This window comes from Megalops cyprinoides, chromosome 18 (genome assembly GCF_013368585.1).
Source record: "Megalops cyprinoides isolate fMegCyp1 chromosome 18, fMegCyp1.pri, whole genome shotgun sequence".
NCBI classification, from domain to species: Eukaryota; Metazoa; Chordata; class Actinopteri; order Elopiformes; family Megalopidae; genus Megalops; species Megalops cyprinoides.
Genome location: NC_050600.1, coordinates 14,206,895 through 14,221,540, shown reverse-complemented (window position 1 = coordinate 14,221,540; position 14,646 = coordinate 14,206,895). Strand labels below are relative to the sequence as shown.

General features: G+C 39.5%; 1 protein-coding gene across 2 annotated transcripts; it reads right to left on the bottom strand.

The window, feature by feature from the left end:
• Nucleotides 1–548: 548 nt before the first annotated feature.
• irf2 (interferon regulatory factor 2) lies at nt 549–13,781 on the bottom strand. 2 transcript variants are annotated; one of them, XM_036551224.1, is made up of 9 exons: nt 13,642–13,781; nt 9,908–10,000; nt 8,588–8,687; nt 7,802–7,978; nt 6,643–6,677; nt 5,955–6,039; nt 3,823–3,987; nt 2,963–3,006; nt 549–1,116 (listed from the first exon to the last, which is right to left on the bottom strand). In XM_036551224.1, exons 2-9 carry the CDS (start codon nt 9,992–9,994, stop codon nt 820–822), a joined length of 990 nt encoding a protein of 329 aa, XP_036407117.1. In that variant the 5' UTR covers nt 9,995–10,000; nt 13,642–13,781; the 3' UTR covers nt 549–819. The 2 variants fall into 2 exon arrangements, with proteins under 2 accessions (XP_036407117.1, XP_036407118.1); XM_036551225.1 differs by lacking the exon at nt 549–1,116 and adding an exon at nt 2,288–2,352.
• Between the last annotated feature and the right edge of the window lie 865 nt (nt 13,782–14,646).

Genomic DNA, 14,646 nt, shown 5'->3' with positions numbered 1-14,646 from the left:
ACAAACAGGCATCAACACACATATAAGCACAGGTGTATTCATGTATTCATTTATACAGTGATATTGTAGGGCTCAAAAATATTTCTGCATGGATAGAATCATAAAACGTGCCACGTGAATTCATCAATATGTCACTAAAATAAAAATTCGTGAAATTCCTCATTTTCACTAAAAAAGACAGATATCTACAAAAATTCACTGCTTATAAAATGTTCCCTTTTTGAGAAATACAAAACCTTGCTTAAGGAAAATGTTTCAAGCCACTTTGTGCATTGCATTACTCTTTTATCCTATGACACCTTCTTCAGAGAAGCAGTGAAAAGAGGCAATGGTGCAGAGTAGAAGACAGAGAGATGTCTGACTAGGCAATGTTCAGCCATCACAACCTCAGCGAATACATCACTGTAACAAAGAGACCCAGAAGTGCCACAAATATCACATATAGTATAGGTGCTTTCAATAAGGTGCAGAAGCAACTTTCAGTTACACAGATGTCCATCTATTTACATAAACCGAGAACAACAGGACAAGCACGTGTCTGACACGGTTTCTCTCGCATAAGTGAGACTGTGCGATCTACTCCGATCCACTGAGAACTTCCTCTTGTCCACAGGGTCAACTTACCCACGGAGAAGGACGAGACAACAGGGGTGCGGGGATCACCCATCCTGCAGTCTTCAGAGAGCGTTCCGCTCCTCCTTAGAGCCAGGCTAAGCCAAGTGCATTTGATCCCCGCCAGGGCCAACAACAGGGTCTACTGCCTCAGGTCCTGTACCACATGACCTCCCGAGATGGTCTAAAAAACAGGCTGGCTTTGAATCAGCAGGTTTTCACGGTGGACTTGGAGACGTCCGAGGTCTTCATAATGACGCTGGCGCGGGCCTCATGCGAGGGGGTGTGCCCGGAGGTGCTGGGGAGGGGCGGGGGCTGGACGGAAGGGACGCTCCAGGGGGCGCTGCTGTAAGCAATGAGCGGGTTCTCCTCCCGGCTGCTGGTCACCTTGAAGTTGGTTTTTGCCGAAGTAACAAAGGTGGCCATGCTGGGCAGCTTCAGCACAGAGTTATTTGACAGCAGCTTCCCGTCTGCCTGGCACAGATCCCATGGCCCACGCACACCCTGTCAATCATAGCAGAGTGAAAGGAGTCAATGAAAACCTATTCCCATGACAGCTTTTTTACTACTGGAAGTATTAAAACAGAAATTACACAAAATTCTGCTGTTCTCAAATGTGGGCACTGTAATGAAGATCAATAAAGTGATCATGTTACAATGCAAACTATAATAACAAATGAACTATTTTCACACCTAATGCATGAAAGGCAATACACAAACTCAATGCTGCCAAGAAAAGTGAATGAAGCTTTGTGAATTTTCAGTATATGGTCAAAATGTCACATGAAATCATAAATGCTATAAGCAATTACAAATATGTTATTTCACACAAACACACACACACATATATATATGGACTTTCACATTATTAGTATGACATGGGCTCATTAGCACATTTTGCACATATTTTTAAAATATATTCTTGTTTATATTTAAACTCTGTTATTCTGATGTTCATTCTAGATCCATGTGCTGTTTCCTTTACGGCCAGCTGAGCTGTATAATAATATCTTGATCTGAAGTGATTGCCAGTCATGAACGTTTTATAACAGAATTTGCTTCTTAAATGGGCTGAACCAGTTTAAAATGAGCATTTCACTTACCACAGTTAATCTGAATTCTGAAAATGAATTAAAGTATAATTAGATGGCTCTCTTCACAGAGTAAATGTACTATATAATATAAATTTGAATGCCATCTCTGTACTGCTTTTGGAAGCACAAACAAATAACCAAATATGGAATAAGAGACATACAATCAGTAATGTTGTCCAAATTAAATGCACAGTGTAGTATTGCTTCTTGGAAGAAAATGATGACACACTGTCTGTTTTTCTCAAAATGAAAGATCATTTTGTTCTGTGCCCGAGGGTTTCTCTTGTGTGTGATTGAATGGAAGGTAATATGATATAGCAATTTAGGATTTCTTGACAAAAAAACAATGCTCAACATTTCAGGTGTTATTATTTTCTAAAGTGATATCACTCTTACGATCTAAGGCCAAAGTACAGTATGTGAACATCCACTATTTCCTTTGGACCAGAAATCAAAATAAAGCCTGATCCAGAGAAACATCACAGTCACAGCGATGAAATAATGCCATATGCTGGATACTGACAGAATATATAGTAAGGACAAAACCAAACTAGTCTTACCTACATGTAAGGCCTGAGTATCTCTGGAGTAAGCAGTGTTAATAATACTGTAAGACTGAGGCCTTTGCTTTGAGTCCACAGGCTGTCTGACAAAAAAAGAGCAGGGATCAGCGCCCATAGAGGGTCACAGGAAGTAGAGGAGGCAGTGATGCTCAGGGGAGGGCTTGACTAGAACCCCTCCCTCAGGGCTATCTTATGGTCTGACTAAACCTCTACTCTGGGGGAGCGGAGTGGGTTGGGCCTCTCTACTTTCATTCTGGTGGTTCTCTTATTATGGCTCTCTTTAAAAATGACTGGAACAGGGGTCAAAGAGCACTAAAACAAGTAACCCACTGGAAACAAAGCAAGTTTATTCTGATGCAAAAAAGTAAAAGTTCCAGTATTTGCACATATACAACAAGTGTGGTGTACTGGCAAAACACACCTTGCGCGTAACTCAAATGTTGCCAGTTAAACTCCCAGATGGGGCACTGCTCTTGTACCTTTGAGCAAGGTACTTTACCCCAATTGTCTCAGAAAGCTGTAAACTACATAAGTTGCTCTTTAGAGAGTCAGCTAAGCAAATGTAGTGTAAGTAACAAACAAGCTCAGTGTGTACAAAGTTCACAATGAGCATTTAACTACCTCGAGCGATTACAGACACCAACACAGCAGTGGTTAACACATGACTGGGTCAGTTCATCTGCTGGCACGTACCTCCTTAGTGTCCTCTTCACTGTGAACGCTATCTGTGTCACTGTCTGTGGGCGAAACAGAAAGGGAAAACAATGACACTGCCAACTCAATCATTTCCTGACAAACAGGTTAGAAAGGAAAGCGGAGATGGTGGGCGTTCTACTCCAGGGCAAAGGGAGAATGCAAGCCAACAGATGTAACAAGTTTCACAACAAAAGACTGATCTGCGATTTCACCAGAACTGACAAGAGCTGTTCTTGAAAAGTCATTTACTTCTAAATCTTGTTCTGTGGAAAAAGGCAGAGCACTTTTAAACATGGCACAGGCTGGCAAAATCTACCTGGCAAGTTCATACATGTTTGTTTGAATAGGACAAAGGAACAACAATCCATTTTTCCACTGCCTTAAGTGAAAGGTGTGCTGGACTGTGAGCTGTACAGGCATATTCTTTCATAGAAAAAGAGGAATGACACAGTCAGGTGGCTCTCTTGTGAATTTGGTCATATCCGCATCACAAACACATTTGCATTGCATATGTAACAAAAAGATATATATTCAGTATATACTGTATGTTTGATCTGCATTCTATTATTTATTTTCTTGACAGAAGCACTTCACTTTGTTTGACAAGCTAATAACTTGTGTTTGTTGAGGTGCCATGATAAAGACACTCCCCAGCTAGGCTTATTTTAAGGTATGGGCTGAAGGTGCACAATACCATCACCTAGACAGAATGAAGAGATGCCCTCCATCCTATTCTTCTAAGGCTGTTTCTGTCTTTCTTACAGTGCTCCTATGCATTCTAAATCCATCATACCAAAGGGATTCACTCACACAAAATCAACAGCACTGAGTGTTTTCACTCAGCTGGGTGTACACACCTCCATACGATGAGACAGGTGAGATCTGGAGGGGGTAGGGGTGGCTGGAGCTGACCGATTGGTCGTCGTTCTCTGTCATCACCTCGATGGTCTGGCACACATCGGGTAGGTCGTTGATGATCAGATGATCATCCACTGGGCTTCGATTTGCTGGGCGGTGGGTCTCTGAGGATGACGGGGAGAGGAGGACTACCATCAAAACCACCTCTTGGCAGCATGAAATAAAAGTCTCACTTCGCACCGGTAATACAGCACAGAACAGAATGTAGCCTATAAATGAACAATAATTGGATATGTAATTGTGTAACCCCAATCAAATACCGTGTGCCTAGGAGTACATGTGTGTTCATTTTGGGTTTAGATTTATGGTCACAGTGTAGTTCCAACAGTATTTTCCCCACCGAGTATAAGCTGATACATGGCTTTTTCTTATTTGTGTGTGTTGTTTTGTGGCTACTGTATTTACTGTCCTCCAAAGAACTGTATAAAAAGGTTAACTATTGCTTAACACAGGAAATGGCTATTCAAATACCACTGTTACATGTTTTGTTAAAAAACACACACACCAGTAGTTTAAATTTGGAATGGAACAAAATCACTACACCAGCACAACCAGTCCTTCAAGCAGTGTGCCATTCCACATCTAAAATTAGATAAAATTAGCTAGTCACCTCTAATGTTTTTTTGCGGTGAAACAAGGACTCCTATTCCAAACTGGGAATATATAAACCACGCACATATTTATAACTCATAAAGCAAACACCTTCTTTAGCAACATGGTCCAGACATAGCATATATTTTATGTATTTAACCCTGCTATTATTGGCTCTACCATGCAGATTGTAGCTAAAACGGTAGGCTAATGAGAATTTTTATACAGAAAGAGCACAGAGAAACAGCGATGCAATGACTCTTTAACTCAACGTCCAAAACATTTGAGCCATTTACATTACCATTTATATCAATTTGTTTGCATTTGCAGAAACAGAGCTTTATTTGTTCAAGTTTTAATCTTTCATTAGGTTGGTAGGTTCCATTGTTCAGCACCGCACTGTATGATTTGCTGTCTGAATTGTTCATTTAAGACTGTTGCTAGGGCATGATGCCCCTCCCCCCATCCTAACACACTAGCTGTTTTGATAGATAGATAGATAGATAGATCGATAGATCGATAGATAGATTCCGTTTTGTCATTGCACAGAGTACAACGGAAATGAGTAGAAATCCTGACGGTGCATTCACACATAACAGCAATTAAAAATAGAAAAGAGTTCAAGCTAAACTAATTTAAAAAATGCTAGATATATAAATAAAATATAAAATGTATATATTTGCTGTAACCTATAAAACAATCAGATATAAAACAATACCATATGGTAATTTTTATTATTAGCAGCTGAGATATTGCACTTCAGGATACTGCACATTTAAAGAATTGCAGTGGCCCTGTGTACATGTAGTGCAATTAGGAGTACATACATACAAAGGCGCAGTTGAAATGTAAACATTTGTGCAGTGGTCTATACTGACTGCACGTATTATATTTGCTGCCGAACTTCCTTATGTTGGAGGTATGCTGCCGGAACAAACTGTAGAGTTCATGACAACACTGACCTCAGGTAACCACTGTGAGACCAAAGACCAAATGCAGCCACTACACAGTACAAGCAGAGTTGTTAGTAGGAGACACAGATCACCCTGTGTTCAAAGTTGATGGGTTACTCCACGGTGTAAGTGAAATCTGTGACAGAAGTGTCTGCCTTAAAGAACTGCGCGTTTCCTGTCACTCACAGGAACATTTCTACAGTTTAAGATCCAGAGGACCCGCTCACCGAGTGCCGTTTCTAACAAAACTCTTCACACAGCGCAAAATGCACTCCACACCACATGGAAATCACTGGTGCCTGCCCCTGCTAAAAACAACCGGAGGCTAACGTGAGAACCACCTGATCCATTTCACAGTTTTCACACAAACACCAGCTCCAAAAACCAAGGCTGTTAGAACAACCTTTGCAGAACGAGGTCTCAAGCATCTCTGCTGTGACTGGCATCTAAGCCACATAACTCTTTAGGAGCCCCTTGTCTCTATCAGACAGCGAGCAGACTGCAGCACATTAGTGTCCAGCTGTTACCTGTCAGCACTGTGCTGTCCACCATGTTCTCCACCTTCACCACCACTTCCTTACTGCCACGGCACGAGGGGGACTTGCGCTCCACCTGTAAAGGTGACAGACACTGTTATCCCATTCACACTTGCACATTTAATATGGAACTATACATTAGGAGACAGGGGTCAGGGTGAAAGCAAAGGTAATTAACACATGGCTCTTGCCACTGGAAGCTGTTGTCTCTTCTGTCTCCTACTGTTTTCTTTAAAGCCCTGACAGGACCCACAAAGTGCTTCCTACATAGGAGGGGGAGGAGTGCTTCCTTCACTGGCTGCCTCAGCATTTGATTACTTTCTTATTGTGGAGTGATGCACTAAATAATTCATGCTTCTTAATACGACTGGAGGTGATGTGTAGCTAGCTGTTTAAAGCAACCAACTACGAGATCAAGTACTGCAAAATCTATTTTACGAGAAAGAAAAACATTGATAGGTAGCTACAGTAACTGAATAATATTACTAAAGAAAAAAATCAAAAGAAAGGGGAATTATGAGCTAGATAGACAGTGAACGAGCAAATGACTCTGGCAAGACAGCCCATAATATATAGCATTCAGGCAGGAAACTCCATTCAGAATGAGGGATTCCTTCATTTAAAAACAGAACTTCCCTGACCAGGGTGCACGGATCTGCAGTAAGAGTACAGACATTACCTTTGTTTTCTCATCTTTTTCCACCTTTCTCTTGCCTGGGGAAAAGAGAAAGCATGCACACTTTAGATGCCAGTGATTCACAACAGCAACACAGAGGGGAGCCCATCTCTAAGATGAGAAAAGAATTAACAAGTTACTGTAACATACATGCATGTAAATATGGTCAACTTTTTAAACACGATCATATTGTTCAGTGCTAAACTAAGTTGCGTGTTCCTCCAGTCCAGGAATGCCATATTAATATTGCATTTATAAATCTAAAAGAGTGACACTTACCATGTGTATGTGATGTATCATGATTTTTGCAAAACAAAGCCTTGGTAACATTAACAAACCTCAGTCTAACATTTAGTCTGAGCTGCTACAATTCATATAACGAACGTCCATTTATGATACATGCTACATCTACATAAATGGAGAACTTTGTGATAGGCCACAACAGATACAATGCTGGATATATAGTGCAGTTTCAGCTGAAAAGTAAAATTCACATCATTCACGTCAGTGTATAATAGTGTCCCAGGTGGCTACGATGAGCTACATTTGCCCTAACCCTGGAATGTCCTAATGTACTTATTTTTCAGACCCCTTGTTTATATTACAGACACGGATCAAAACATGGTGCAACGCAGCCAAATAACACTTGGATTAAATGGACATGTTTTAAGTGCTTGTTGCACGATTTTTGAAACCGCTTTAGGTATACTGTTGTTACTGCTGTAACAGCGCCATGATTCGTTTACTCAATCTCTACACACTGGGCCTAACAGCACAGACGGCACACATAGGAAACACAGTGTGTACTGCTGAAATAAATATGCTACCACCTTAATGTGCAATACAAACCAATGACTTAATGTCAGTGCCCCCTGGAGTAGTCATACATTAATGTATAAAGGTTTCAAGGACGAGTAGCAAAAACTTCCTGTGTTTACTTAGCAACTGCTTGTGCAATCCTTTGTATTTCTGTAGAAACTGAAACTTGTTTGTATTGGAAATTAAAACCCTGGTGCAGAATGGGTGCCAAGGAATTGCACTCAGGCCATACTAAAAGAGAGTGCTATTGTGTAATCCTGGAAGTAGAAAGAAAGCTTTCCTTCTGATTGATCTGTAATGGAGAAGGCTGAGCAAGAGCAGTTACTGCTGATCGGCTCTTTACCTTTCTTGATGGGTTTCTCAGTGTGAGACAGCATTTTGTAAACCCTGAAGGCATTTGTTCCTTTCTTAATGCTCTTGTCCTTGACTTCTTCGATGTCTGGCAGGGAGTTCATGGCACAGCGGAAATTGGCTTTCCATGTCTTTGGGTCAGGCTTGTCCACGCCCGGTTGATATTTACCTGGACAACACAGATAACACAGACAGAAGAGAAAAAGAATTGCATTTTTGCAAGCTGTAAGTGTAAGTAAAGTAAAGTAAGTGTCAAGTGTGTGTTTCTTAGACAAATATAAAAAGCGAAGTTGATGCCTATGTATGAGTTTCTTTCCAAAAAAATTTAAATTTAAAAAAAAAAAATTGGCTACTTTGAAGAATCTAAAATATAAGACAGTTTTTATTTGTTTAACACTTTTTTGGTCAATGTATGATTCCATTTGGGTAAATTCATAGTTTTGATGTCTTTACCATTATTCTAAAATGTAGAAAATAGTAAAAATAAAGAAAAACCCTTCTATGAGTAGGTGTGTCCAACTTTTGACTGGTACTGTGTGTCTGTTAACATAGTAGTACAGTTAGACATAATAGCTTCTACCCCCTGTTTCCTATGTCTGTGAGTCAGTACAGACCCATAACTGTAAAGTCCCATGACTGCCCGTACAGCTCCTGCTGATTCTTTCCAGCATTAATTATGCCCAATACGCAGGTCCACTACTTCTGTCACAATGGCTCATCACAATTATCAGTGTTCTCACGCCATGCTTTAACACAGACCTCTTTTTATTTGCATTACCTGTGTGAATCGCCCAGTTTCTAAACAGAGGGGCATCTTTTTCCACGTCCCAGCCGTGGCGAGCCGCATGCATCCACGGAATCTGAAAGATCCTCTTCTCCTGCGGGTGAGGCACAGAGCATGTGACGGTCGCTCGGCGAGGTGGCATACCTAAGCCCGCCCCCACACTCACCCCTTCATCTACTCTTCTTTTTTCTTCATACTCTTCATTCTTTCAAGTTGCACAACAAACACACACAGCCCCGCAGCCTTTTTAAACATACGAGACAGCTAAGATACATGTCCCTCTATCGAATTTTTGTTAATATGCAATAAACATGACTGTTAACTTCACAAACAATTAGAAACTGGTTTTTATGTCGACAGCTAAAATTGTTATGATATAATGCATCTGTGCAATGCAATCCCTTGGAGGACTCCAATAGAATAAAAAGCTGTTTAGATATGGCTGGCTCATGTTTAGATGTGCTAGCAGTTATGGCTGCCAAAAGACACTGCAGCACCAGGGAGAACAGGGTGAGGGAATGAATGTAGAGGACATTTCTGACATTTGGGGAATGAAGGCATCCCTCTGATTTCTCCTGGAGTCTCAGGTCCTAGGGTTTGCCAGTGGACCTCAATACTAGCTACACTTTTACAGAGATTCATGACAAAAGATCATATCACAGTGCTTATACAATAGAAATGCAATTAAGACACAATACAATTAAGATATACACAAAGGTGGCGCCAGCATTAACCATTAACAGATGTGAAGATGGAATGTGTAACAGAATGTATTACAAACAGAAATTACACTATCCAAACGGGGTCACCAAGACTATAATGTACATTACAGCTTGGGGTCTTCATGCTATTGTATCTAATTTCTAATAGCTATTTAAAAATGTGTGAGCTTAACAACAATCCACACTGCTGCAATTGTCATGGTTTCATGGTCATATATGCTCTTCTCTCAGCTATTCAAAATATTTCCATTTTCAGTGTCACACAGACAGTGATTTCACTAAAGAGAAATCAAGTTAATTCTTTGTTTAAACAGTATATCTGCGACCACGTGTTAATAAATATCATTTTAACAGGGACTTTAAAAAAGACAGCAACAACACTCAACTGGAGTATCTGTATACCGAATAAGCTCATGAATGCATCTGCCATACCATAAAAGTGGAAACAAAACTGAGGTGCAGTAGTATCCTGAATTTCTTAGCAGCCCCTAAAAACTCTTAGCTCAACCATAGATGGCACAATAATTCAGACTCACAGAATGACACTTTGTTCATTGTTGAAAGCTACAGAGGGCTAAATGAATGTACTCACCCGGTTAACCCATTTAAGCCCTGGGATTTTATCTGAGTTTATCTGTTCCTCCAGCCATGGCCGCATTCGCATTCTCTCCACTGGCATGGCGACCTGAAGGCAGGGACAGGAGTGTTACTCATTACACAGTGCCATCCTAGTCCATACACCCATTACCAATATCTGCATTTAACATGGCTCAATGTCTGATGACCCAAAGAACAGTATCAGACAGCATATACATGGTTTGCTGGTTCTCTGTACAAACATGGGAGATTCACATCATCACTGACACACTCACAGTCATTTCCATTTAATGTTTGAAAGAATAAGCAATCTTTTTTGTTCTTTTCACAGCCTTTTTTTTTTTTCAAAACACATCTTAAGCACTGGAGTCGGTGTATGTCCATCTCCTTTGGCAAAATTCATTCTATCTGGCACCTCTGAGGCACTTTGACAAATATGTACCATTTTTACATTCCCCCAAACAGATCAATTCAGAGCTATAAAAAGTCTTTATAGAAAAAAAAAAAACACTTCAGGGGTGTCAAGTTGTAAGGCCTTTTCACACCTTCTGTGTACATGTTCAAGAGAGCAGTGAGTGCATTCCTCAGAATGTCAAGAGAGAGTTAGTGGTTTCACAGCTTGTATTCAGAGCACAAAAACTGTACATTTACCTCTGAACAACAACCTCTAACAGGTTTGTATGCAAAGAGGAGTTTTTCTGTAGCAAAAGTTTTAATATTGCTCTATGAAACCCATATAGCAGGCACACATGCCCTCCTGACCTTCATCAACATAGCTCCAGATTCAGCTCTTGCTTCAGAGCTGAACTTACTATTACAAAAATACAGACAGGTCCACTGCTATATCTCCTGTTACCTGTTTTCTCTTCTGTACTGACAAACTCCACACTCAGCGGTAAACATCATCATTATTTAGTACTATATTTTTACTAGCTTTGGCCTTGTTCATTGGGTCAAAGTATTTTTCATGAGCATTTCATGCAAATATGTGGATACACATTTTTTTCCAGGAATCAAATTTTAGAGCAAAAAATCTCTCAAATAAATTTTCCCTCACATAAGGCATATACCCTGTCATAAAATCTATACCCTCTACTGTGGAATCAAGTACTAACATATAGTATCAGAATACCTTTGTTGTATTTTTTTTTTTTTTTTTTACTTTTTTCTTCCTACAGTCAAAAACCCAAATTACTTAAATTTCATTTTATTTGTGGATTAATACCACCAGTTTTGGCACTAGTGGTGCCTCTGTCATGGTATCATTTGTGTGTAAATAATGGCCTCAGTTCACTGATCAAAGGAATGATTTTTGCAGTCACTATGTGTGGCTTCTTCCTTCTCTCTTGTAAATTCACTTTTAGCCAGCACATTCATTTTGCACTTGCTTCCTACAACTCTTCATTGTAGTATAACTAAAAATAAACACTGAAAATGAAAGGAAAATATGCCTGCTGTGCTGGAATAAAAGAGTTTGAATAAACTGCTGCAGACAAGCACTGTTGTGAGTTCACTTCAAATGATCTGCAGTGAGTGCATTTCAGATTGTGTGAAACTGCTATAATGCCTCTAAACATGGACATTCTATGATTTTGGGCATCTCTTGCCATTATCTAAAGTGAGAGTCTTCCAGTGTGTTTACCAGATTAAAATTTGTGTGGCTGGGAATGGGGAAAGTGGTACATAATTGTATATTTCCTATTTATTTGTGTTTACAGAAACAGGCAATATACTTTTTTTCATATTCCAGTTAAACGTTTGGTGAATTTGAATTAAAATTCATGAATTGAATAAATTGTCATTTTGACAATAAATATTTACAGTACAATGGGTCAAAATAGTATCATTTGGTTGTGTCACAGTCTCATATTCAAGAAACAATTAGGACTAAAACATAATTTCAATAGGCCTTTAAAAATATACACGTAATTCAAAAAGGAGACTATTCCTGAATGAGGAATTAGACACAGTTTCCGAAAAATACCATTATCCAGTTTGAACCCCTGATCAGCAACACAGTGAATGCACCATTACATTTTGACCAAATTAACTGCCATCCCAAAGGGTAAGATATCAGAGGCTCACTTCATTTCTTGGATACACTCCCAGACTTGGTACATTATATTAGAGGTCATCCCAGTGGAGCCCAGATCATAAGGCACAGCCAGATCATACTCTTTTTCAGGTTTCCCAGTTCCAAAATGCATTTTTTGCTGCATGCAAAATGGCTTTCCATAAAATGCTGCATTTCAACTTCCTCTGTCTGAAGAATGCAAAGCCAGAGCTATAATACAGGCTTCAGTTTAAATCCATTGTTTAAGTATGTACCTCACATAGGCTACTGTGTGTACTGACAAAGAGGCTCATCATTGAAATTATCAAAACTTGTTCACTTAACAAATTTTATTGGTCACTCTCTGTGCAAGTACTTTATAAAGGCTCAATAAACCTTAATGATTCCTTGCAGTAAAAAAAAAAAAAAAAAAAAATCCTTTTACAGTTCCAAAGGGTCACCGCTAAGTGTTTCACATAAACAACAATACTTTCAGAGCAAATTTGGTCTCATCCTCAGGTTTCCGAAACATTCAAAATATTTCAGCTTGTTTTTTTTTTTTTTTTTTTTTTTGTTTTTCTACTTTTCTATTGATCATGCAAACACAATGTAATGCCGTAAGGTCGGGTTAAATATGGACTCTAAAGTGAATGTATTACAGTTCCAAGAAAGACAAGTAACGGCCTCAAGGCATATCACCTTATTGGAAAAACAGCATACACATAAAATCTAATAGTATATCCAACTGACTGGATGCACGGTCTCGATCACAAGCGGATGTCATATACGCGCGAGTTGTGCGCTTAAAAGAACGTCGTTGCCCTTTCTGTTCCCTGACCTCAGTTTACGACTCGACGTCGGGTCGAAGAGCATAGTTTTTGGCTGCGCGGGGTTGCTCTCGTAGCAAACTCCTGCAGAATATTCAAGCTGTGCGTTTGGCAGCTGGAAAAACTGGAAACCGAGTCCAAAGTCCTTTATAACGATTAAAGCGATGAGCTCACGGGCTAAAACTTTTGACTGTCCCCGAAGACAAGAGACTTATACTGATCTTGCTCTGTTGGGACTGACAGTGTTAACAATGAAGCAAGATACTGATTGCACCAAAAATATCCATACAACTCAATATCCATACACGAATTATGCGTAATATGTGTCCTCAAACCTGTCATTTTAGCAACTGTTCTTATAGATGTCATAAATACTACCGTATAGTGTTTTGTATCAACGCAAAAAAAGCTATGAATGGAAAGTATCCGATAATCATCCCACCCCTTGGCTGTAATGTCCGAAATACCGTTTCTGAATATGACAACTGTTTTCATAAGCACACAAACACCCAGCTAACTATATTTCTCATAGAAATTAATGATGATTTATTTGTTTTTTGTTTTTTTTGTGGACAGCTGTATTTACAAACAATAAATAATCGAATTCATTATTCCGAAAGTCACGCTGTCGACAAACTGACAGCTGTGCAGTATGTGCAATACTATTAGCTAGCTGAAGCTTACTGGGTAATAATGTAGCAATCCAAAACCGAAATCAAGCCTCAAATCCATTGTGGCTTCCACATCCATCCCTGTCCGTAATGAATATCGTTTTTGAACACAGCTTCCTGTTTATCTAAAACATAATGCCATAATTCTTCCTTTCAATAGGGCATGGGCAATTCTTACCTGTGATAATCCAGTCTATTACTTTTTCAAACGCAACAGTTCCCTTGCTGCTGCAAAGTTTGTCGTTGCCTTTGTAATCGCGAAAAAAATTTAAAGGAAAAACTTTGTCCTTTTCCAGTGTCCAGATCGAAAGCAAAACAAGTAAAGGAAACAGTGAACGGAGTGGAAATCCCCTCCCAACGCGTTTGTTTCGCCTCTGCCCAAGCCTAGAGGGCGTCGAGTAAGTGTGGAGAGCACGGAAGTCTGCTATGGTACGTTATTGGTCTATACTTGTGCTTTCATCATTTTCTCTAAACCCCAATTTCATTTTCACTTCTCTGTAGTTACGACTGCAGAATTTTTTAGTGGGTGTTTTCATTTCGAAAAGGCATCATAATTTTATTGCACAGGAATTGCAAGGATATTTTGTTCATCACTTGACAATTTCAGCCTTATCGCACGGATGTCTTCAACCATAATGACGCTAATGATGCAAACAACATTTTCACCGCAGATGTACCTTATTAGCAGTCTTGAGATTCACTTGTCCGGGTAGGTATGTTTATCAATCTGCAGAATGGCATTTAGGCTACTTATCAATATGAACCTAGCCAGTTAACTACTTAAGAGACGTGGAGCCACATATCAAGACAGTAAAAGAAAGATACCGTTTTGGAGCTTTAAGTCAGTCCTGGGCAATTCACGTTAATGTAGGCTGTGTTATGAGAATCTCATAACTGTTTTGTTTTACATATCTGTGTTGTTTGCAGTAGAAAACCCATGGATAAATGTAGGTCATGTGTATATCGACCTATAGTGTCTGTATTTGATAGGTTAAATGACTTCCCATGATTAGTCACTTCCGACAGTGAAGTTATGATGCTTATGCAATAGTCTGTTTTAAATATGTAGAGTTAATTAATGATCATTTACAGGTAATTACAGACCACAATCAGATGATAAATAGACTTAACCAAAATCGGGCTAGTTTGTTTTTCAAAAAGCATACGTTTTAAATCACAGTGT